Here is a 26381-nt window from a genome sequence, read left to right as displayed (position 1 = left end):
ACTTGACTCAGATGCTCACATCTAGATTATGTTCTGGAATTTGGTGAAAGTTCTCACTTGAAAAAGGGTTCTGCTGCTTTTTAAAAGTGAAAAAGTTTTTTTAAAGTTTAAAAGTTTAAAACCACTGATCTGGATGGTCTTCCAAGGTCTCTTCCAAGTGTTAGATCATGTTTTGATTCTTAAAATTCTCTTACTCAGAAAATATTTGGAAAGTGCCTTACTGTGTAACAAGACTGTGCTAAGCATGGTGGTATCAATAGTGAACAATATGCTAACAAGTGCAGATTCTGCCCTCATGGAACCTACTAACATTTTGCTTTTTTGTTTTGTTTGAAGAAATGGAAGAGTAGGGCGCCTGGGTGGCTCAGTGGGTTGAGTGTCCGACTCTTGATTTCGGCTCAGGGTCATGATCTCGGGGTCGTGGGATCGAATCCCGAGTCAAGCTCCATGCCCACTTGAGATTCTCTCCATCTCCCTCTGACACCCCCTGCCCGTGCACATGCTCTCTCTAAATAAATAAATAAAATCTTAAAAAAAAAAACCTGAAGAGTAATATAAATTCATGTCCACAGGCAGAGTCACCAAAAAACTAATTTATGTTTCAAGTGTTAAAATAAAATTTCACGATTCCTGAAACTCAGCTGGTATACATTTCTTCTTTGGACATTGGCTCAAGTATTTCTTCTCCTCTGCCCACAATACTCAGAAGACATAGGCTGAATGATGCTGCTGAAACCAGCTGTAAGTTGAAAAATCAAACTAGACTGGATTTTATTAAGTATATATAGATAACATTCATTTTTCTTTATTTCATCACTTTGGGTTAAGTGGAAATTAAGTGAAAAGCAGTAGTACTAGGTGTAGAGACATGAAGGCCAAAAGGGAGTCAGTGAAACTGTATTCCAGCCCAATCTGCCACTAGATCTGCAGCCAGAGAAAGACAAGCACTGTTTGCGTCCTCAGCGATCGAATGAGGTGGCTGGCATGAATTATGTTGCCTGAGATCACGTGCAGCTCTAAAACTGTTCTGTCCTAATTCAATTATTAGGAGCAAATGCTATGAATTAACTATATACAGCAGGGACTCACAGTGAAAAGTAAATGAACGCTGAACTCACAGGCATATTTTTAAGGAAGACGAGAAACGTTTGCTGCTTTTTAAAAATGCAAGTACTATTTTATTCACACTAATTAGAATATATACACAAAAAATGTGTATCATATGTTGCTTTCAAAAAATTCTATGTTCCATGAGAACTATGTAATAAACAGTGTAAAATGTTTCTACCGCATAACAAAAGAAGAAAAATCAGCATTCCCATGTATTAGGAAAATATTTAAGATAATTTGAAGTTATAATAAAACAAAGTGAAATATTACAGAACAGTCTTTTCAGGAAGTAGATTTATAGTCTAGAAGCAATACATTTCATACTTTGAAACACTTTGGTATAAGTGAAATTAATACAAAGCAAAAAAAAAAAAAGAAAAAAAGAAAAAGAACAACAACAAAAAAAAACCAAGAAACTCTACTTTGGTTCTCACATTAATTGAAAGTTTAGCAACGAGGCAACTGCACAGCTAACTCAGATGACAAAATGGAAAGCCTCCCGTTTGCCCCCCAACGACCCCACTAGCGGACATGGATGTCCCGGGAGAGCACCTCCCAGGACTTCTGTGCTGCAGGAGCATCTCACTTCCACAACTACAGGCTCACCGAGCGCTTGAAAGGCTTCATAAGACCTCAGATTCAACCTGGAATATCAGCAATTTTGGCTACTTCCTCTTAGACACAAATGACCCCTCAGTAAAGCAGCTGGGAACTACAACTCACATTTAAAGTAGAACATAAATTTTTGGAAAATCATATAACTATGGTTTCTCAAGAAGTCCATACTTGAATAAAAGAACATACTACATTAATAAAAAAAAAAATCAAGTTTAATAGCCCATTGACAATAGGTCTTTAAGAAACAGAAATAACCGTCTGCATGCCACAAATATTTCTTCATTGATATCACGCATTACTTTGACAGCTGTACAACTAACCTGATCTGAGGAATTTTTAACTGCATCATTTTTAAAATTACATTTTCTTATCTATACTGTCCAAAGGTGGTACTGATTTTCTTCATTGGCTTTTTGTTCTGTAGGTTTTCTTTTAAATGACTTCCTACTTGTGAGAATTCTTTCTGAGCCAATGTTGATGAACCACTTTTCTGTCATCCATCACAGGAGCAAAATGGGAATGTCCTCTGAGAGTTTTCTCAGCAATGTAATTTCTACTCCAACTTTCTGGAAAGACAAGAAAGTCTTTAAGAGAAAAAAAGAATCCTTGGTGAACTTTGCAAACTTATAGGAATAATATACTATGCACTGTTGTTCCTTCCTGAAGTAAAAGAATATTCTGTCAGGTGCTCAGCTTTACCACACCTGCACCATGAACTGCCTCCAAAGAACCAGGCCTGTGAGCACAAGGCCTCGGGGCTTCTGAAGGGACAGAAGTGCGGCTGGGAGTGTTCAGTGAGATTGACTAGTGTGGTAGACCTTCAGAACAAAACGAGTATAGAAAGTAAAAGAAAAAATTTCTGTCAAGTTCATGTGAGGCTTTTTAAAGAACAATTCTAAAAAGGACTAAGGGAGATAAACATAAAGAATTATTCAACAGAAGTGCTCTCCATTTACACGAACCATGTATAGAACTGTCGATATTCTAAATTAATTATTTTATAGTATTAAAACAGTATCAGGAACTTAAGTTCTTGCCCAAATTTTATAACCAAGTATAAGAAGAAAGAAAACAATGAACAGTGAACAATTATGTGTGAAATTAAAGGTTCTTAGGTTTTCTTATTAGGTGATATTAAAATCCTAGAACTACACTGTTTGGGTTTTGTTTTCCTTCTGTTTTGTGGAGAGAGACTGTCAGGGGTACTTGAGTCATTTCAAAATTCATTTGGAACAAGAGCCAAGACTTATGGTATACTGAGAACTTGCACTGAGACAGTAAAATCTATCAAGTTACAATCACTAAAACACCATATTTCACTAAGTGTAAGACACCATCAAATGTAAGATGAACCATTATTTTATGTACCCATGCAAAGAAAAGGAAAGATGCTCAGGATACAGAGTCTAAAAGGAGACAGAGACCACCTCAAAAAGTGGGGACACTGGATGGCTACAGCCTCAATGAGGGGTAGAAAAAAATAACCCTTCCTCTACAAGGGACAGCAAAGAAGTCTGCACACGTCTTCCCTGACAATGGGAAGAAGGGGAAAAATATTCCTTGGTATTTGAACGGTCCCCCAGCCCTGCCAGCCCACAAATTTTGTGGTCTGAATTCACACTAGCAGCATAGTCCAAAATACGTCAAGCAGAGAAATTAGTTTAAGAAGACCCAAGTTGGTAATGACCCCTCCCTCCCGCACCCCCAACCCACCCCCCCCAGTAAATGGCAGAAAAAAATGCAAATCATCTCGGGAAGAACTCAACTGCCATCCAGGCAACAGCTGATTAGAGGACACAGTCCAAATTTAAATATAAAATGTAGAATCTGTATGACTTGAAATCAGTGAAATATGGTAGGCAGATAAATAAGTCTATAGAAGAAATGTCCCAAAGCCTAGAAAACAAATACTGGGTACACTTATCGTGATGAGCACCAAGTTATGTTTGGAAGTGTTGAATCACTACATTGTACACCTGAAATGAACTTAACACTGTATGTTAACTACACTGGAATTAAAAATTTTTTAAAAATCAATTTTCCCATCAAAAAAAAAAGAAAACAAATACTAGGCATATAAAAAAATGTCAAACCAGAGCATTTCATAAAAACATCAATGACAAAAGGATACATTTCAATATATGGCACAGGCAAAAAAAAAAAAAAAAAAAACTAAGAAAAAAGTTAAATCCCTCTCTATTCTTCTAAACTATATTCTTTTAAACTTTAAAGTTAAGTGAAAAACAAAACCATTTAAGAACAAAAAAATTTAACCATAATTATTGAAATAATAAAAAAATTTTTTTTTTAAGATTTTATTTATTTATTTTTACAGAGAGAGAGAGAGTGCGCACAAGCAGGGGGAGTGGCAGGCAGAGGCAGAGGGAGAAGCAGGCTCCCCACTGAGCAGGGAGCCCGATGCGGGGCTCGATCCCAGGACCCTAGGGATCATGACCTGAGCCAAAGGCAGTTGCTTAACCAACTGAGCCACCCAGGTGCCCCAGGCCTACCTATTTTTAAAACATGCTCTCTACCCACCCAACCCCCAAAAGCCAAAGCATAAGCAAAAATAAAAGGCAAATGTCAAACTGGAAAACAACTCTGCAGTGACGAAGTGTTAATACCCTTAAAATATCATAACTATAAATCAGAAACAAAAATACCCTACACCACACCTCCACACCTTTTGCTCAAAGGCCAAGACTAGACAACTGACAAGAAAGACAAATGGCCACCAAAATATACCAAAAATGTTCCATGTCACTAGTGACGGAAATATAAACTAAAACAATGATAAAAATTCATGGCTATCAAATCAGCAAAATTTTAAAAAATGGTAATACCCAATGTTGGCAAGGATACAGGAAAACCAGCACTTATATCGACATGAAAATTGAGCAACCTTTCTGAAACACAACTTAACAACAGGTGTAGATCAAAATCCTTTGCAAATGTGCAATATTCTTAGATTCAGCAATGCGACATGTAGGAATTTATCCCAAACAGATATGTGCAAAAGGTACATGCAACTATATGTCAGATTTATAATAAAGTTGGAAAAACACTAAACACCCAACAATGGTAGAAAACTTAAGTACTTTAATAAATAATAGAACTATGAAATGGAATACAATGCAACTGTTAAACATCATGTATCACCAAAGCATTGTTTGTATTAATAAAAGATTAGAATAACCTAAATGCCCATCAACAAGGAACTGGCTAAAAAAACTATAGTGCAGCAGTCAATGGGATACTACATAATCATTACAAAGAATGAGACAGCTCTTATGTTCTGATAGATCTACTTCTCTCGGTCTGAAATGATCTTCTTTCCCCAGATACCCACCTGGCTTACTTGCTTCAATGACACGTTACCAGTGAGAGTATCCCTCAGCATCTTATATAGAACAGCAACTTGTCCCATCCTAAGTGCGCTCCCTCTCTCCCTTACCCTGCTGCTCTATTTGTACCATCTGGCACACTGCAATGGTTTATTTACTGTCCATCCTCCCCCAGGGGAAAGAGGATCCTATCTGTATCAGTGCCCATACTCCCCTCCTTCATCCGCCACCGGGAAAGACGCATCCCTGCTCCTTTCTTAAGGCTAAACGCTTCACTTGGCCTTGGCCCCTTCCCACACTACCTTTTCAAGTATTTCCCTGCACAATTAGCCCCTTTTACTCTTTCCTTATCAATTTCACCCCTAACACTGGATCATTCTCAGTAGCAAACAAACACACCTTAATATCATAAAATGTCCCCATCTTATTTCTATTATCCTTCACAGCAAAACTCTTTCCTCTCTGACCCTTACCTCTCCTCCACCCACTTTACCTCTGCCATGACATGAAAACACCTTTGCTCTCAAGGTCACCAATGATGTCCTATGTTTGCCTCAAGCCAATGGCCAAGTCTTGGTCCTCTTCTTCCTTAGCCTCTCTCTCAGCAGCACTTGGACACTGCTGACTACTCTCTCTTGAAGCAATCTTCTCTCAGCTTCCCTGAGATCACAAACCCCCAAATCTTCTTTCACTTAAATGGCTCCTCCTTGTCCACCAGACCTCTTCTCTTCTCCACTTACACACTCCAAGGTGATCTCATCCTGTTTCTGGTTTCAAATGGCCACATATATGCTGATAACTGATTTTAAGATCATTACCTTTAGCTCTGAGCTTCAGACCATCAGCTCCAGGACATCAACTACTGACTAAACAGAACAGAACTACAGATCCCCATCCCCACACCTCACAAAAAAACTATGCTCTGTCCGCAAGCCTTCTCAGGAAAAGGTACCATAATCCACCCAGCTGCTCACATCAAAATCCTAGGCGTCATCCTCAACTTCTTTCCTTCCTCCTTCATGATGAGCTTATCTGGAAGTCCTGGACTTCCCTCCCTCCAAAACATACCTATGCTCAATCATCTCTCACCACCCCTATCATTAGAGCACCCGTCAATGTCACCACCAGCCTCTTAACTATTCTTCCTTCCTCCCACTTGCCCAGCAGTCTGCTCTCCACCCAGCACCCAGAGCATTCCTTCTGAAGTCTAAGCCAAGTCATATCACTCTTCCCATTAAAACCCTTCATGTTTCCATTATACTTCGAGTAGAATGCAAAGGCCTTGCCAGCTTTCTCATAATCAGACCCACCCAATACTCACTCCTCTACTCCTGTGCTCCCCTTCATTTATTACCCCTAGCCATACTGGCCTGCTTTCTGTCCCTCAAACGTGACATGTCTCTTCCCATCTCATGACCCTTGCAGCTGCCCTTCCTTCTGCTTGGATCGTTCTCCCCAAATCCTCAGATGTGCACCTCCTTCTCATCTTTCAAATTTCAACTCCAGTGTCATCATCTCAGCAAGGTCTTCCCCAGAAGCAACCCATCACTCACAATACCTTCCTATTTTATCTCCATAAGACCTATCAATATCTGAAATTTACTTACGGATTAGAGCACAGGTGTACTATTGATCTCCTCCTGGTAGAAGGTAAATTCTTTAAAGGTGAGAATACTATCTTATTTTCCACTTATCCACGGCATGAAAACTGGTGCCTGGCACATAGTAAGTACCAAATAAATATTTGTGGACCAAATGAAAGACTATTTTGTAATTGAAAATCTGAACTGGGGTAGCTTTTGACATTACCTTTAGTTTATTTTAGTACTGTAATACCAGAAATGGTGAGAACAGATAAAACTGTATCAAGAGTCTGATTACAAAATGGCTTTTCAGACCTCTTACCTTTCTGTTGACTAAAACTCCCTAATATACATTATGAAATGATCTAAGTGTACATTAATGGAAAATTGGCTAAAAAAGATGGAATATAGCCACATTACATTACTATGTAGCCATGAAAGAGAATGAAAAAGATACAAGCCAATATGGAAAGCTGTGCAAGTTATAAGGCTGATCAAAAACATCAAGTTGCAAAAAAATACGTTCAATGAGATCCCTTTGTTTTTACGCGCACGTACATTTAATTGGATGTACATGGGGCAATCCAAGGAAACCCTACTGAAAGTGGTTATCTCTCCAAAATAAGAAGGTGGAGGCTGAACTTAACATTTATTATTTGAAAATTAAAAAGTGGGGTGCCTGGGTGGCTCAGTCGTTAAGCGTCTGCCTTCGGCTCAGGTCATGATCCCAGGGTCCTGGGATCGAGCCCCGCATCGGGCTCCCTGCTCAGCGGGAGGCCTGCTTCTCCCTCTCTCACTCCCCCTGCTTGTGTTCCCTCTCTCGCCGTCTCTCTGTCAAATAAATAAAAATAAATTCTTAAAAAAAAAGAAAAGAAAATTAAAAAATGCCAGGAACGGGGCACCTGGGTGGTTCAGTCAGTTAAGCATCTGCCTTCGGCACAGGTCATGATCCCAGGGTCCTGAGATCAAGTCCCACGTCAGGCTCCCTGCTCAGCGGGGAGCCTGCTTCTCCCTCTGCCTGCCGCTCTCCCTGCTTGTGCTCGCTCTCTCTCTGACAAATAAAGAAAAAAAGATTTTATTTATTTATTTGACAGAGAGAGACACAGTGAGAGAAGGAACACAAGCAGAGGGAGTGGAAGAGGGAGAAGCAGGCTTCCCGCTGAGCAGGGAGCCCGATGCGGGGCTCGATCCCAGGACCCTGGGATCATGACCTGAGCCGAAGGCAGACGCTTAATGACTGAGCCACCCAGGTGCCCCAAGAAATAAAATCTTTAAAAAATAAAATAAAAATAAATAAATAAAATAAAATAAAATAAAAAATAAAAGGATTAGATATAACTGCCAGTGTCCTTTCCCCCTTATTCGTGTCTTAAATGTATACACAGGGCCTGGAACCACAGGAGCCATCTTATAATTATGGATTAAGAGCTGACATGCAGATAAAAAGATGCCAACAATGTGTGAATGTCCAATGACATCATTCAACAGATAAACCCTTCCCGTTACACAAGAAAAATAAACCTCTATTCATTTAAGGTACTGTGAGTTGGATTCTGTTACCTACAACCAAAGGAATTCCTAACTGATATTCCTGGGAACATCTTTTAGAAAAAACCGAAAATAAAAGAACTCAAAATTTTATGCAGAATTAGGAAGAAAACTGTAACATGTCAGAAATATAGCTTGCAAACCAATTTCCCTCTTTAATGTCTCTATTCTGAATTTTTTTAAAAAAGAAAAAATAAACACTAGGAAGAAACAGAAAGAAGAGAAAATTCTAGTCAACATCAACTCCATAAAAAAGACTTCAGAGGGGCACCCAGCTGACTCAGTCGGTGGAGCGTGTGACTCTTGACCTCAGGATCATGAGTTCCAGCCCCACGTTGGACATAGAGATTACTTAAAAAAGAAAAAAAAAAAAAAAAAGATTTCAGAATGAAACATTCAGATTCTATGCACACAATAAAGATAAACTTACACAGTGACACTGAAGTCCAATCAATGCTGGGGCTGTTCTGGACTAATGTTCATTGTTCGATAAATTTCTTTAAGTAACAACAGGGCAGTATCTTCAGATTCCCTATCACAAAGAAAAGAACATTTTTACTTAAGAGACCTCTATGCATAAAGGTGGAAAATGCAGACTTTGTTCTATTCAACCCTCACTAAGAAAGGCAAATGACAATACAGTTAAGTGTCGTTTTCAAGCTGTCCTTATAAACTGGATGGATACCGATCAGCTACAAAACAGCTATGTTGCAATCCTCCATGGTGACAGGATGGCTTTTCAAAGTCCCTACCACTCCCATTCTGTGAAAGGTATCCCTACAAAATCAGTGTGCGAGTACCAAAGGCCTTTGGTCAAAGAGAGATGATACACTGCCATCTTGTGGATAATAAAGGGGGAAAATAGATTTTGAATATATGGCAGTTGTAATTATATTCCAACATAAATGATAAATCAGTTAAAGAGTCTCCCTAAAACTGCTCTATGTGCTAGCACCTAAAGGCTACATGAATGTTATCAAAGAAGAAACCACTTACCAGTAGCATAAATGACTCTGAAGAGCGAAAAGATATTCATTAAAACTCTCTATTGGCTTTTCTTGAAGAACGTAGTCAATTCGGCGGCCTCCGTTTAGCATTCCAACCTTTCCTAAGTAGTCCTCATCCTTGGAAAAATCTGGACTTTCAACAATCTTTTCTGCTAGAATTTAAACCATTTCAATATCAAAGTCAGTCACTTAATCATTATCCTTTGACTTTAGCTGACTTTCTGGGCTCAAGAGAATATCGCTTGACACACGTAGCAACCTGGGGAACTACCAGGCTCACTTCCCATTCCTCCAAAGAGCCAGGGGAAGGAAGAGGGGCTGGTTACCCGAGAGAGAGGAGAAAGAGCCAACGAGCTGACAAGTTTTGAAGAAAAGGGGTGAGAGAGCATTGTAGAAAGAAAGGAAACAGAATTAGAATCGGAAAGAGTCAAAAACATCATGGCACAATGACCTAACAATGCAGATAAAGTCTATAATACAACAACACAGGGAAACAACAACATCAGGAAGATAACTTCTTACAGTGGGTCTTTAAAATGCTTCAATACAAGCTTTGCTCTCAACACTGATATTCCACTCTGGCCTTGGAAATCTCAACAAAAACTTAAGATTGCAGAGTAAAAAGTCCAGCAAATAACAGGCAAAAACCGGGCGCCTGGGTGGCTCAGTTGGTTAAGCGACTGCCTTCAGCTCAGGTCATGATCCTGGAGTCCCGGGATCGAGTACCGCATCGGGCTCCCTGCTCGGCAGGGAGCCCGCTTCTCTCTCTGAACCTCCCTCCTCTCATGCTATCTCTTTCTCTCAAATAAAAAAAAAAAATAAAAAATAACAGGCAAAAACCCAGAAAAAGACTGACATGCATTTTGAAGTAGTTTATCCTAACAGACTTTCCTTTATAAAAGAACCTCTACATTTTAACAAAAAAGACCAGAAAGGAAAAGCATCATTAAATAATTCATAAGTATTATGTTTACAAATAACACTTGTACTAGAAAATGCCTCAAATGTCAAATTTACCTTCAACTACTTGTTTTTCTTCTTCTTCTTTGATTTGATTGGCCACTTTTTCCAGTTCTTCTTGTAGCTGAGTTGAAGAGGTGTGAGCGCGGGCAAACTCGTTTAATGTCTGCCAAGCACTTTTCAGGGAGCTAATAAAACCCTGCTTCAAATCAGATCCCATACGAGAGAGACTGTCTTTCAACTCTAAAGAGATTAAGATGACACATCAAGTCAGTCACTGGATAAAATTCTGTACCACAAAAATTAAAACAAAAGTTAACACTCTTCTCAGACAGGATAAGTCCTCTCTTAAAAGCCAAACACACAGAGTTTCTCAGCCAAGAACTCTCAGCATATTAAAATGTTTTGTAGAGGGACGCCTGGGTGGCTTAGTCAGTTAAGTGTCTGCCTTGGGCTCAGGTCATGATCCCAGGGTCCTGGGATCGAGCCCCACAACAGGCTCCCTGCTCAGCAGGGAACCTGCTTCTCCCTCTGTCTGCCTCTCCCCCTGCTTGTGCTCACTTTCCCTCTCTGACAAATAAATAAAATCTTTAAAAAAAATGTTTTGTAGAGTCTTATTCTGTCATTTTTTTTAACAACTAAAGCCAAACCACCCAAAATGTATAAATTTCCTCTCCACAAAAGGAAAAAAAAAAAAAAAGGTGGGAAGGAGGAGTTCAAATAACATAAAAACGTAGGCATATTCATGTACTTTTTTCCTGTAAGTTAAAAAATATGTGCCCACAGGATTAAAAAGATGACAACTCTTCTAATCTGTAATGGTAAAATGGTTTCGACAATTTGAGATTCTAATACAACCACAATATAAACTTCTGATTTAAAAATGAAGAAACCCCTGCCTTTTCTACTTTTGTCTAATAAATCCTATTTGAATTCAAGGTACTTGAGCATCAAATTTCCCATTTTAACTCCAAAAGAGTTAAATATTTTTTAAAAGCACGATGTAAGAAAAAAAAGAAAGGAAGGAAGAAAGAAAGAAAATCCAATTTTCAATAAAAGGGTATGATCAGGGGCGCTTGGGTGGCTCAGTTGGTTAAGCGACTGCCTTCGGCTCAGGTCATGATCTTGGAGTCCCGGGATCAAGTCCCGCACTGGGCTCCCTGCTCAGTGGGGAGTCTGCTTCTCCCTCTGACCCTCCCCCCTCTCATGTACACACTCTCTCTCTTTCTTGCTCTCTCAAATAAATAAATAAATCTTTAAAAAAAAGGGGGGGGGTATGATCACTTTCCTCCTTCTTCTCCACTGCACTCCCATCCTTTCTACCCAAACCTTTAAACCTATGGAAGATACATACCATAACAGGCAAAAGAGAAACATAAACCCCATTTGGAATTATTACTGATCCATATGTTTAATGAACATTTTTAATTGGGAAAGTTTATCTAGTTAACAAGGAATTAACAGCTCATTTGACTTAGCATCAAGTTTATTTCTTGTTGGTCCTTAATTCATGTGTTACTCTGCTTCCCAACTCCAAACATTATGACGAAATTCTATCAAAATCCAAGCATCTCATCACTTTAGTACTGACTTCCCCCATTCCTAAGTATCTCAACCATTAGAATGCCTTATCAAGGAGAAAGTCATCAAGGAGAAGCAACTCATTCAAAACTTTCTTTATAGCTCTTCTGAACATTTAATAAACAGGTTCTAAACACATCAGGCACTTAAGTAACATTAATTTTGTCAGAAAGGATCTAGTGTTAAAATTTTCATAATTCAATTACAAATGACAGGAAGGACATAATTCATTAGGACTAACAGATTACAAAATGAGAGGAAGGAAACAAGTTATTATAGTATTTGCTTCTTACCTAAATGAAGTCTTTTTCTGCCTTTGTGATGTGGAATGAGAACCGCTTTCAGGTCCGAATCTGGAACAATCATAGGCTCTAATCTATACGCCACTGGATCAAGCTGTAAAAAAAAGAATTGTAAATTTAGCAAAAGCTCTTTTATCTTGAGTTATGTATCTTGATTAGGCAACAAAACAGGTAACTACCAAACCAGAGATTTTTATTTTTTTCACAAGTTATTCAGCTACTGGTAATTATAAGACGACTTCTAAATTTGTGAGTAAAATTACTTTGCAAGCAAAGCAATAGAATTATTTCTTTGAACAAAGGCTTTCTGGTAGAAAAGTTTATTGGACAGTATCAGACTATTCTCTGTTAGGACAAAGAGTTGAGTTGTACATCAAAATCAGAGTTAGTTCCTAAGAAATAAGAATCTGAGAATCTGGGGCTCCTGGGGTGACTCAGACGGTTAAGCGTCTGCCTTGGGCTCAGGTCATGATCCCAGCGTCCTGGCATCGAGGCCCACATCGGCTTCTCCCTCTCCCTCTGCCTGCTGTTTCCCCTGCTTGTATATCCTGTCAAAAATAAATGAAATCTTAAAAAAAAAAAAAAAAAGAATCTGAGAATCTTAGGATTTACATAGGTTTCTATGTAGGTATTTCATCTTCAAAATAAAAAGTAGTTCAAGTCACTCACTGGATGATAAATATTGAAGAATCCTTTACACGTAGGAAGCCTGTAGTTCTCATCTATCCTATCCACTCCTCGAATAGTGAGAAACATACCAATTGGAGATCCCAAGGCAAAGAAAATCTCTGGCTCAAAGTCTAATGAGTTGTAAACAACAGAAACCTAGAAAGAATCAAAAAACAATATAAGATCATCATTCCAATGTCATATTAAAAAAAATTCAAAGTTCAAGCTGGAACTGCCCTTAATTAAAAGCATCTCAACACAGAGGAAGCCACTCTAGGTGTGTCCTATAATGCTTATAATCACTGTCAGCTATTTCAATGGGAGAAAAAAATTCTCTTCAAAATCTTCATAGACTATTACATCCCCTGTCTATACTTCTACTTGTTGTCCAGCATAATATACACAGTATACAGTAAGCATTATATTTATTATAATCATAAATACCATTAAAACTGCAGACTCTAGATTCAAACTGTCTGGGTTTGAATCCTGGCTCCATGCCTTACTGTGTGACCTTGGGCAAGTTTCTTAACCTCTCTTGCCTCAGCCTGATTCCTCATCTATAAAATGGGGATCATAACAATGCCAAACTCATAATGGGGTTGAAAAATAAATAACCCAATCCACATATAGCGCTTAGCACAGAGCCTGGCGTATTTTAAGCATTCAACAACTGTTACTTCTCTTAAAACTACCATCTTTGTTTGTTCAGGCAAGTTTCTTTCCAGTAGAAAAATGCTTTGTCCCAAGAAAGCCTCTGTTTTGGCAGCTTGCATGTAGCCCCTCAGCTCACTGACAATTGCCTAGAGTAAGAGAAAGCACCTACATTCGTGGCACTCTAAAGTTTACAAAACTCTTGTTTCTTGCTCAGTGGCAGGATAGAGGTCTTTGTCACTTGAGTATCCTGAGAACGAAGAACAATGAACAGCATAATCCAAGAGCACGACAGAAGCCCCCTGAAAGGGGGGGGGTACAGCAAGATTATCGCGTCCACTTCTCCTATGATGACACTGAGGCTCAGATAGATGACGTCACTCACCAAAGAGCACTCAGCCAGTGAATGGCAGAATGAGGACTCCCAAATTCCAAATCCAATGCCTTCTACTACACTAGGCTGCCCCTTCTAACAAAGTCTAGACTGTACATCCCTTGGCTTGCCCTCAGATTTGCAAATTCAATGGTTTCTGCTACTGATGAGGGCCACAAAGGACACGCTCTCAAGATTATGCATTTCCCCCAGCTCCAGATTAAAAAAAAAAGAAGAAGAAGAAAACACAAAGTTAGGAGAAAAATTACCAACTGGAAAAGGTATTTACAACATAAGAGCTAATATCCTTAACATACAGAAATTCTTAAATATCCGAAAAGAAAAAAAGAAACTCAGTAGAAAAGTAGGTAAAATCAACACTTCACAAAAGAAAAATGCCTAGAAGATATATGAGAAAACATCTAACTTCTCTAATGCTCAGGAAGACAGTGAGACACCATTTTCCCTACAAGGTTATCAGAGAGATAAATGAAGTTATTAAAAAGAAAGTAAAAATCTTCTGTTTCCATGAAAAAGTCATTTCTTCGGAAGAGAGTGAGGAAAGTGAGAACACTACCTATCTGTAAAGGAGAATGATAGCACCAGTGTTAGTGAGGAAAGAGAGGGGTCAATCTTATAAACTGCCTATGAGAGTACAAACCGGCACAACTTTTTCGGGGGCAAGTAGAAGTAACTACCAGAATTTTCGTGTGTACATTCTTGGGCCCACCTACCCCACTTCTACTTATTTAACTGAAGGAAATAACAAAGAACGTGAACAGAAAATTGGTTTAAAAGTGTTCAGCACTGGATTGCTTAAAAGAGTGAAAAACTAGAAACTGCCTACATGTCCAACGTTATGGGTGAAACTGTATCCCCACAAAAAAGACACACGTACCAGTACCTCAGACCTTATTCAGAACTAGGGTCTTGACAGCAGTAATCAAGCTAAAATAAGGTATTTAGGTGGGCCCTGATCCAACACGATTGGTGTTCTACAAACAGGAGAAATCTGGCCACAGAGACAGACACACAGAGGGACGATGACGCAGACACAGGGAGGAGCACGTGAAAACGGAGGTCTGGAGAGCTGCATCTACAAGCCAAGGAGTGCCTGGCAAACCGCCAGAAGTGGGAAGGGACCAAGAAGGGTTCTCCACTGTAGGTTTCAAAGGGAGTGTGGCCCTGCTGACACCTCGCTCTTGGACGTCTAGCTTCTAGAACTGAGACAATAAATTTCTGCTGTTTAAAGCCACCCAGTGTGGGATACTTTGTCACAGCAGCCCGAGCAAACTAATACATCCAGTAACAAGTAAATGACAAATCATTATCTGTCCAAACAGTAAAACAAAGCAGTCATTACAAATGACAGAAATATTTACTGACATGGGAATATATTCATAATACAGTGTTTGAAAACAGCAGCATAATGTTTTGGTAAAACATTATATGTAGGATTTCCCCATTTTTGTTAAAACATATAAATACATGCTTAAATAAAAGTCTAGAAGACCTTGTTCAAACAGTTCACAGGGGTTGGTTCTGGCGAAGGAGAGTTATGATATCTTTTCTTTTCTCTTGCTTAGGCAGCTTCTTGGCTTTCTGGCAATGAATGATGCACACAGGCTACTGTTTACACTGCCCCACAACCCTCTGGGTAACAGACCCTACTTGCCCACACTGGCCTACCCACCGTGGAAGTGGCATGTGACTTGGGCTGGCTCAAACAACCCTGTGCCCCATTCCCCAGGCAGTACAAATTGGCCAAAATGGACCTGTAACTCAAACCAGGTCAAGCATATTTTCCTAACTGGACCTACCAGGGGAGATTTCTGTTCCTCTGTGGTCATAAAGCTACAAGGAGATGAGCATACAGACAATGACACTCATGATTCCAGGTTCATGGAGAAAGCCAGCTCCCGGACAGGGACACACAGTGACAGTGTCCTGGTCACACGGAGCCCCTGGCTCCACAAATCCCATAAATCTTCTATACTCTGATCCTTCACAGTTAAGCGAGGAAATATCTGCCCTTTATTTGCTAAAGTATGTTCAAGTTGGGGCGCCTGGGTGGCTCAGTCGGTTAAGCATCTGCCTTCGGCTCAAGTCATGATCCCAGAGTCCTGGGATCGAGCCTCACTTCAGGTTCCCTGCTCCACGGGGAGCCTGCTTCTCCCTCTCCCTCTGCCTGCTGCTCTCCCAGCTTGTACGCACGCACATGTGCTCTCTGTCACATAAATAAATAAATCTAAAAAAAAAAAAAAGTTCAGGTTTGCTCGTATTTAAAAAGAAAGACATTTTTAAAATGCAATCTTTATCAATGAATTGGGTTTATTAAAAGCTTGAACAGACTATTACAAACATCCTGTTCCATTTTCTGCCTTCTTTCAATCAGTCATGAATTCACTTAGGATAATGGAACTTTACAGACACAACTATAAATATACTGAAAGTAACAATGTCTAAAAAGATTTTAATACTTCTAAGCCATTGAGATATATTAAAGTATATTATTAAATGTAGCACTGTCAACTCCTTGGTCGATTTTTATAGAAATCTTTCTGAAAAAGAAAACAAATTTTTTCTTCAAGGGGAAGAATTGTGCATACTAAAAAATGTAAGGTAAGTGAATGCAGCAAGCTTCTCTCACAGAAATTTAAGTATATAGCAGTCCCCCCTTATCCAAGGGGATACATTCCAAGATCCCCCGTGGATGCCTGAAACCTCAGATAAGACTGTATTCTATGTACTTTATCTCTGCCGATATGGACCTACCTATGATAAAGTTTAATTTATAAATTAGGCAGGGTAAGAGATTAACAAAAACAATAAAAAAAATAAAACAATTACAATAATATACTATAATAAAAGTTATGTGAATGTAGTGTGTCTCTCTTGAAATGTCTTCTTGTACTGTACTCAGCCTTCTTCTCGTGATGACGTGAGATAGAAGGCCTACGTGATGAGATGAAGCGGGATGAATGACATAGGCTTTGGGATGTAACGTTAGGCTACTACTGACCTTCTGACCATATGTCAGAAGGAGGATCATCTGCTTCCTGACCACAGATGACCATGGGTAACAGAAACCACAGAAAGCTAAACAGCAGGTAACTCGGGACAACTGTGTTCACATGATTTTCCAACTATTGCCATTCCGTTGCTAATAGCTATGAGACACTAATGTTATAAAATAATGAGTGGTGGAAAAAATAAATTTCAAAATAAATATTTTTTTATTGAGAGAAGTATACAATCTTACTGAGAGAAAATGTTTTCTCCACGCCCCCCATAAACGTTGACTATTTAAAGCCTACTCCAATAATAAAGATATGTGATTCCAACATAAAATATGCAACCCTAATCAACATGTAAACTTACCTGTCCAGTGCCAACTTCAAAAGACTCATAATCAACATGCACAGAAGACACATAAGCACCAACTGGAAGTTTCCTCTTAGACTCGTGAGATTCTGAGGGGAGGGAAGCCATTTCTTTAGCTTTCTGAGCACTTTCCTCTTGTCCCTTTGTCGAAGCGGCCATCACTGCCTTCTTTCCTAATGCTGCTTTTTTCTGTTCCTGTGAAACACCAAAATTTCGTAACACAACCCTGAGGAAAAGTTAATCAGCTATCTCTATGGAACATGCTATCTCAATGCTAAGGAATGATCAGTAATTTCTTAGGCAGTGTGGTGATCAGAGAAATGGCCTTCTAAATATTTAGGGAAGAAATGCCATGATTTCTACTATTTACTCGAAAATTCTTAAGAAAAAAAAATGATTAAGAGACTAAGGAAAAACAGCAAAACAGCTACAGTTAAATCTAAATACTGGCTATCATTACACTATTCACTCTACTTTTCTATATAACTTAAAATTTTAATACAAAATGCCAACTATCTTCCTTTATGAACTCAACTTTAGACAGATTAAAGTACCATATAATTGTGAAATACATACTTCCTAGAAAGATGTGAATTTGGGGAGAAATTTCTTCATTCAACATGTTTACACCCATTATGTCTGCATGGAGCCACTGACAAGTCTTCCTCAGAACCATTTTGGGAAGAACAGACGAGGAGCACACTGTGGTTAGAGTCCCACAACGGAATAACGACTCAGAAACAGAAAGGAATGGACTGTAAATGACGCAATAATTGGATGAACCCCAAAAACATTATTTTGAGTAAAAGAAGCCAGATACAAAAGAGTACAGGACGCTGATCCCATTTATATGAACTTGCAGAACAGGCAAAACTCCACGGTGACGGAAACCAGAGTAGGAGTCGTACGGTGGGAGGAGCGGACTAGAAAGAAGCAGGAGAGAACCATCTGGTGACAGAAATGGTCTAACTCTTGTTTTAGGTGGTGATTACGCAGGTGCAAAAACTTTCAAAACCTACTATGCTGAACACTTAAGATCCATGTATTTCCATAAATAAGGAAGTAAACCAAAGCTCTGGGAGCCTCGGTGGAACAGGTGTATCCCTGCAGTAGTGAGATCAAACCCACCCCCACAGACCACAGCCTGACATGGCAGCCACTACGTGAGGGGAATGTGACCAGCTGCCACAGGTGGACTTCCCTGTTCGCCACAAGCCCTCACTTCAGAGTCCTCACTCCCCACACTGCGGGGGACTGCGTCGTCTCGGTTTGAACAGTCACCCGTGGCACCTGAACAGAACAGTTGGCCAAACCGGCCTGTCTACTAACGACTTCCAAACACTAGGCAATCAGGGAAACAAGTCTGATTGTTTAATTCAGTAGACAATAATACAGAAGAAACAAAATTGTCTGCCAACCTTCTTTTCCACTTCCTTTTATACCCCCATCACCTCTCACTGAGTCACTGAGTAATCACAATGAGTGCTCTGAGACAGCTAACAGCCTCTTAGTGCCCCACTGCCCTGCGGCAGTGGTTCTCAAACAATGTCCCCTCGGAAACTGAAGCAAGAGGTTTACTGCGCTAAAACGAAACTATGGTCCAATTCACACACACAAAAATTTTAAATTAATTCAATTAAAAAATGCACAGAGGATTTGAACAGACGTTTTCCCAAAGACATACATACACCTGGCAAACAGGTACCTGAAAATATGTTCTACATCATTAATCATTAGGGAAATGCAAATCCAACCCACAATAAGGTATCTATTACCCAACACCTGTTAGAATGGCTATCATCAATAAAGGCAATAGATAACTAGTGTTGGAAATAATGTGGAGAAAAGGGAATGCTTGTGCACTGTTCATGGGAATGTAAATTGGTGTAGCCACTACAGAAAACAGTATGGAGGTTCCCCCCAAAATTAAAAGTTAAATATACCATATGATCCAACAATTCCACACTTCTAGGAGTATAACCAAATCAAACAAAATCATTGTCTTGAAAAGACATCTGTACCCCTAATTTCATTAGCATTATTTACACAATAGCCAATATATGGAAATAACCTAAATGTCCATTGATGGATAAATGAATGAGGTTTTGGTGTGTGTGGATGAATATGTTTGTGTGTATATGTGTGTATACGTACATACACACACAGAGGAATATTATTTATCAATAAAAAAAGAACTCTTGCCATTTGCAACATGGATGGACCCTGCGGACATCATGCTTTGGGAAATAAGTCAGAAAGAGAAACACGAATGCTCTATGATCTCACTTAAATGTGGAATCTAAAAATCAACAAACATAAAATGGAGAACAGATTGGTGGTTGTCAGAGGTGGGGTTGGAGGGTATAGGAAATGGGTAAAGGGGGTCAAAAGGTACAATCTTCCAGTTACAGGATTTAAAAAAACTTTTTTTTTTTTTTTAAATAGGCTCCATGCCCAGAGTGGAGCCCAATGTGGGGCTTGAACTCACAACCCTGATATCAAGACCTGAGCTGAGATCAAGAGTAAGATGCTTGACCACACCCAGGCACCCCTAAAAAAAAAACCTTTTTAATCAAGTTAATAAAATTGTCTCAATTTTAAGCTTAGCACCTTTTTTTTTTCCTTTTTTCCTCTAGCACTCCGTATCAGCCAGTAGGCCCTAACCAATAGCAAAAGAAAGCAAATGTTAATGGGAAAACCAGGAAGGAACCAATATGTTCAAAAATTCATTTATTATAGACACATTTGCTCATAGCTAAAATTTTATAATGTAGTTTATTGCACGTATTTTTAAATTTTAAAATTTCTAAAGTTAAAATTTAGACTAAACAGATGATTTGGTACTAAATCGTAATTTGTGATAGAATAAGCAGGTGAGCATTTCACAAGGTTTGTTTAAAAGCACCATGACTCTGATGGCCATAAAAACATTCTTGAGAACCACTCCCTTACAAGAGAAAATACAAGCTCCTACACCTGCCATTCCAGCCTCCAGGACCCCTTGTCCTACCCTATTCCCAGCTCACCTGCTGTTTCAGCCATAGGTAAACACAGCCCACTCCTGGAAGGCCATTTCCCCTGATCCTACTTCTTTTTTTTTTTTTTTTTAAGATTTTATTTATTTGACAGACAGAGAGATCACAAGTAGACAGGCAGGCAGAGGGAGAAGCAGGCTCCCTGCTGAGCACAGAGCCCGATGTGGGGCTCGATCCCAGGACCCTGGGATCATGACCTGAGCCAAAGGCAGATACTTAACCATCTGAGCCACCCAGGCGTCCCCCCTGATCCTACTTCTCCAAGCTCAAACATCAACACTTGGGGAAGTCTTCTCTGATCCTCCCCGGCCCCTTCTCCCCAGGCCAGAACTGCCACCCCTCCCCTGGCTCTGACAGCATGGACAGCAGCACTCTGTTACAGGACCGATGGAGTCACCTGTAGTCCAATCTCTGCCCCTAACTAGACTACATACCCTCAGTTCATCTCCAAATCCCAAATACTGACATGGTGCCTGAGCCAAAAGATACTAATAAAATCTTAAATAATTCAACTGCTTAAGCTAATCAGAACAAATCAGTCCCAACTTTATAGTCCTTTACATATAAAGTGACATATGCTAAGTTGTAAATACATAACACAAATAAAAGAACCACAGAAGTTCAAAAGATGGATCAACAAAGACCATGTTAACAACAAAAAAATAAAGTAGTCACCCTAAGCACTCATATTTCTAAGTACTTAGAAAATCTCTGTAAAATTAATTCGATTAAAAAAATAAAAATTAGGGGCACCTGGGTGGCTCAGTCGGGTAAGCATCTGCCTTCGGCTCAGGTCATGATCTCAGGGTCCTGGGATCAAGCCTGCAGAGCCTGCATTGGACCCCTGCTCAGCGGGGAGTCTGCTTCTTCCTCTCCTTCAGCTCCTCCGCTCCCCCTGCTCATACTCGCTCGCTGTCTCTCAAATAAATAAAATCTTTAAATAAATAAATAAATGAAAATTAAATGAAACAAGTGAGTTTTTCCCAACTGCTCTATTTCTTTCTACATGCTTTTTAGTTGTTGCTTTATTTTGTATTATTAAGAATTTTTGCTTTTTGGTTATTATTTAATGGGATTTTAGTGGCTCTATTCTTCTCTCTTTAGATGGTGAGGACTAAGAAGGGAGCAAATGAGCTAACATTTACCGGGGGCTAAGCTTACATGCATTAATCCAACCCTATAAGGAAGGTAGCATATTCACATTTTGGAAATTAGGGAAATCAAGGATCCAAAAAGTTGAGCAAATTGCTCATGAATAGGGAGTTAATAAGCAGTTGAACTGGGATGACCAATTCATCTACCTATCCAGGGCTTACCCAGTGTTTACACCAGGAAATCCCCAAATACCAATTTTAAAACTGAAAGTCCTTCATCCTGGGAATTCTCTTCAGTCCCAGGAAAACCAGGATGGTCAGCTACCCTAACTGGGATTGAAATCCAGTTCTGGCTGACTCCAAAGTCTGCACTTCCATCAGCTCCACCACTGTGCCCTTGCCTAACCACACTGGTATTAACAAAAACTTCCAAAATATAAACAAGCTAGTAAACGATGAGTTTTGGTTTCTGTTTTTAGGGCACAAATGAACTTTACCAGTTTAAATGCTTTCTGTTTTACAAAGTTAGCGATCTTCTTTCTGGGTCCAAGGGGTATGCCCATTTCCTTCAGGTCATCAACCGTACACATAAGCTTTAAAAGAAAACAAACAAGCACATTAGTTAATCGGTCTAATGATCGATAAGTGAAACTGAAATCAGGAAATGATAAAAAGAAACCATACCATCAAAAGCAATCTAAGATCTAGTCAATTTTTTAAAAGTTAATTTGCTTTTAAATCCTGGATTAATTTAGGCTGTAAAACCTGAGCCCTCCACATCTAAACCATTCTAGTCATGTTTGGCAGAAAATATATGCATGTTGTAGAAAATTCAAAAGCTACACAAACAAGCAATGAAGTCTCTCCCCTCCACTCCTGTTCCAACCACCCAATTCTCTCAGCAGCCACTGCAATGTGTTCTCCTTCCAGAGACACTTTTGGTATACACAGCACCTACATGGTTTTCCTTGTGTGTGCAGCCTGCTATGCAAATGGGACTGAACTGTGCTCTTTTCACGTAACCTATCTTAGAAATCATTGCCTACCATTATCTCTGACACTGCCTCATTTATTCAACAGCTGCATTCCATTACATGCATGCACCATAAACTATTTCACTGGTACCCTACCAGTGGACACAGAAGGTGTTTCTAAGGTTTTGCTATCATAAACAGTGCTGTAGAGAGTATCCTTTTAGATACTCTTGTGTGAGTATTTCTGTATTTGGAATTACTCCTAGCAAATTGCTGTGGCAAAAGATTTTTGGTATTTTTTGTATTTTAAAAGGTATTACCATCTTAACTATAGGGAACAAACTGAGGGTTGCTGGAGGAGAGGCAGATGGGAGGTATGGGATAACTGGATGATGGGCATTAAGGAGAGAACTTAATGTTATGAACACTGGGTGTTATATGCAACTGACGAATCACTGAATTCTACCTCTGACACTAATAATGTAGATGTTAAATTGAATTTAAATAAAAAATTTTAAAAATAAAATTTCCAACCCTACTATCATTTTAAACAGACTAAAATCTTCATCAAAAAGAAAGTTAATCCTCATTGAAAAGAAAAAAAATAAATAAAAAATTTAAAAATGATGATGAAAGGGATTACCAAATTGCTTTCCATAGAGGCTGTACCAATTTACAGTCTTACTAACAATACGTAAACCGTGCCCACTTACCCTCATCCTGGCCCCATAGTATATTAACAAGCTCCTTACTTTTGCCAAACCGAAAAGTTATAAAAAACTCATTGCACTTTCAATCTGCCTTTTTCTCAAGAGTTTTCATATGACAAGAAGCCATTTGTTATTTCCTTTTCTGTGTATCATCTGTTCACAGTCTTCACCTATTCTACTGTGTTGATGGTCTTTGTGTAACTAATTCATAGGAGCTTTGAATAATAAGGAAATAAGCCCCTTTGTCTCTAATGTGTGTTCCAAATATTCTTCTTAATCTATCACTGGCCTTCAGATGTTGTTTAAGGCATCTCCTGCTATGTAATTTTTCTTTTATGGCTTCTGGGTTTTGTGCCATACTTAGAAGCCCTTCCAGATTATACTAAAAAACAAACAGGGCGCCTGGGTGGCTCAGTCAGTGAAACGTCTGCCTTCGGCTAAGGTCATGATCCCGGGGTCCTGGGATCGAGTCCCACACCGGGCTCCCGGCTCAGCGGGGAGCCTGCTTCTCCCTCTGCCCACCACTACCCCTGCTTGTGCTCTCTCTGTCTCTCTGACAAATAAATAAATAAAATCTTTAAAAAAACAAACAAACAAAACTCCTGTGTTTTTCAATTTTTAAACATTTAAGTCTCTGCCTTCTCTGAAATGTATTATGATAGAGGAGTATTCAAATGATTCTTAATTTTTGATCTTATACACAGGAAAAACAATTTTAAACGAAAATGAATCAAACTGGGGCGCCCAGGTGGCTCAGTCAGTAAAGCATCTGCCTTCGGCTCAGGTCATGATCCCGGGATCCTAGGAGCCCCGCATTCGGCTCCTTGCTCTGCAGGGAGGCTGCTTCTCCCCCTGCTTGTGCGCGCGCTCTGTCACATAAATAAATAAAATCTTTAAAAAAAAAAAAGAAAATGAATCAGGGCAACCCTCTCAGGTCCCCTTCCTCTTCGGGAGCTTTGTACTATCACTTTACTATCACTCAATAAACTTTGATTTGCTGCCCACCAAAAAAAAAAAAAGAATCAAACTATCCTTAGTACCAGAGATTCCATATCAATCTTTTCCTTTTCAAAAGTGCTAACATATTCAGAGAGGCTAAGTGCTTCCAGAGTTTCCTGCAAACTTAGGACTTCTTCATTTTCAATGTCAAGGTCACAAGACTCATCCAAAGTCAACTTTGGCTCATCAGGCATCTTAAGGAAAAAGAAAAGAAAGTCAGGGGAACACTGCAAACCTCAGAAAAACTACCATAAAATGTCTCCTGATCTACAGCAAATCTTAAACAATTTTGTTCCATACAGAAATCATAACTTTAGGTAGCTTATCATCCAAAATCTGAATATTCTAAAAAAGTATATCAATTGAATAATAAATCACTCTTGCTCCCATTTCGTACAATAATTTACTTAGCATTTTTTTAAATAAACTTTCTCTCACATTTAAATTTATAATCCATAAGGAAGACAAGTGAGAAACTCAAAGAAGTTAAATGATTCTATCACACATATAAACCTCAGGGTACTTTGATTTATAAAAACATTTCAGGGGCGCCTGGCAGACTCAGTCAGAAGGGCATAGGACTCTTGATCTCAGGGTTACAAGTTCGAGCCCCACATTGGGTGTAGAGATTACTTACATAAACTTAAAAAAAAACATTCAGGAAACAGTTCAGACTTTAGAAAACCGTTTGACTTCATCTCTAATCTAAATATGTAACCAGGCCATACCTGCTTTTCCTGAAAACGTGGCTGCTTCACAACTCCATTAGCAACAGGAAAAGCCCCAGGAGACTTTGACAAATTCAAATCCTTTTGATTAGACAGGATGTCAAACAATATTAAAGAACCTAAAAAAAAATTATATTTTGTTTTATAAATGACTAATACTTTTATAACACCAAGTAAATTCTCCTACTTTTTTCCCCAAAGTCCCTAGGCAGAAGTCATACAAAAGTTAAATGTCAATCAAGATCTGATCATCAATATTCTTGTTTTACCAAAACAGCAGAATAAATTAAAATATAAAGCATTCCTAGGTAATTGAAAAGCAAAGGCAGAACCTAAACGCATTCATGTCTACCCTTTATAAAACTTAAAATCCATAATTCTAAATCTTGTACTAACAATATCACCCTCACTAAAAGCAGCGATTACTCAACAAAAATTATGTTTAAAATGTGGATATTTGGGCGCCTGGGTGGCTCAGTCGTTAAGTGTCCGCCTTCAGCTCAGGTCATGATCTCCAGGGTCCTGGGATCGAGCCCCACGTCAGGCTCCCTGCTCTGCGGGAAGCCTGCTTCTCCCTCTCCCACTCCCCCTGCTTGTGTTCCCTCTCTCACTGTGTCTCTCTTTGTCAAATAAATAAAATCTTTAAAAAATAAAATAAAATAAAATAAAATAAAATGTGGATATTTGACAGTTTTACCTAAACTGTGACCAGCAACAGAGACTCCTCCTTTGAAGTCTGGATTCCGACTCATAAAAAGTGCATGAAGACGGTTTATCTCCATTCCCACTTTTTCCACGATTGTCTGACAGTAGGTGGGGCTATTGTAAAATAAAATATCTAGCAAGGTCTCATTGGTAAAATGACGAAACCGACCAATACTTGGTAAAGTGATTTTCTTAATATTCCTGTTTTGGAAAAAAAAAAAAAAGTATATTCAGACCTAGCCCCCTTACATCTACAGACTTTTTAAAAGTTTAGATAGTGACTTCTAAATATACAATGAGTATAGGAATCCCACAGACTAATTATGAGTTGATTCTGTAGACAAAGTTCTTATAAATGAATCAAGCAAAACAGTCTGTGCTTACAACTGTACTGTGAGTCTGGGGATTCTCCGAAGAGTTATCACATAAAATAAGGCCTATGTAAAAATTTTTATTTTTAAAGATGAAAGGCTGCTTGTCCATTTTTCTTCCACTTCATTGGAAAGCAGGATACCTGACCCAATTTTTGGACAACAGGGAATATAGCAAGGAATAAGAAAGGAGTTTCATGCACTGAAAATCTTTCTTGATTTGAGAATGGACATAGTCAAGTTCACGAACATCCACAGAGAAAGATAACCCTCTCATCCTAACAGGACCTACCATGGAATAATATATGGAATAACACAAAATGCTATTTGTAGAATTAGTTTTATTAAACCACGTGCCCTGAAATATTATGATCTTCACTAAAATCCAGATATGTTATTAGCCCTGTGTCCTAGAATAAGTATTATCTAAATCTGTGTTTCTCAATTGGGAGCATTCAAAATTGAGTGGAGCACTTTTAGTTGTCACAGTGCCTACAGATGTCGCTGGCCTTTAACAAGGACTGGCGATCTTTTTGGCTGTTGGGGGTTTGGGGTGTTGTCCAGTGGGTAGAGGCCAGGATGCTCCTAAACATCCTACAATGTACAGGACAGCCCCCTGTCTAAACCACTAT

General features: G+C 39.1%; 1 protein-coding gene across 1 annotated transcript in view; it reads right to left on the bottom strand.

Annotated features, from left to right (window-relative positions):
* Positions 1 to 1514: 1514 nt before the first annotated feature.
* The window catches only part of LOC110589123 (SEC23 interacting protein), a 42648-nt gene continuing 17781 nt past the window's right edge, over positions 1515 to 26381 (bottom strand). Inside the window, exons 9-19 of the mRNA XM_021699548.2 lie at positions 25371 to 25579; positions 24674 to 24792; positions 23987 to 24139; positions 21760 to 21855; positions 17131 to 17328; positions 12723 to 12878; positions 12045 to 12147; positions 10228 to 10413; positions 9200 to 9362; positions 8634 to 8735; positions 1515 to 2294 (exon numbers count right to left, since the gene is read on the bottom strand). Of these exons, the coding sequence (XP_021555223.1) occupies positions 8654 to 8735; positions 9200 to 9362; positions 10228 to 10413; positions 12045 to 12147; positions 12723 to 12878; positions 17131 to 17328; positions 21760 to 21855; positions 23987 to 24139; positions 24674 to 24792; positions 25371 to 25579 (1465 nt within the window). The 3' untranslated portion in view covers positions 1515 to 2294; positions 8634 to 8653. The remainder of the gene's footprint in view (positions 2295 to 8633; positions 8736 to 9199; positions 9363 to 10227; positions 10414 to 12044; positions 12148 to 12722; positions 12879 to 17130; positions 17329 to 21759; positions 21856 to 23986; positions 24140 to 24673; positions 24793 to 25370; positions 25580 to 26381) is intronic.

Source organism: Neomonachus schauinslandi, chromosome 6, assembly GCF_002201575.2.
Source record: "Neomonachus schauinslandi chromosome 6, ASM220157v2, whole genome shotgun sequence".
Lineage (NCBI taxonomy): Eukaryota > Metazoa > Chordata > Mammalia > Carnivora > Phocidae > Neomonachus > Neomonachus schauinslandi.
This window is presented reverse-complemented; position numbering and strand designations above follow the sequence as displayed.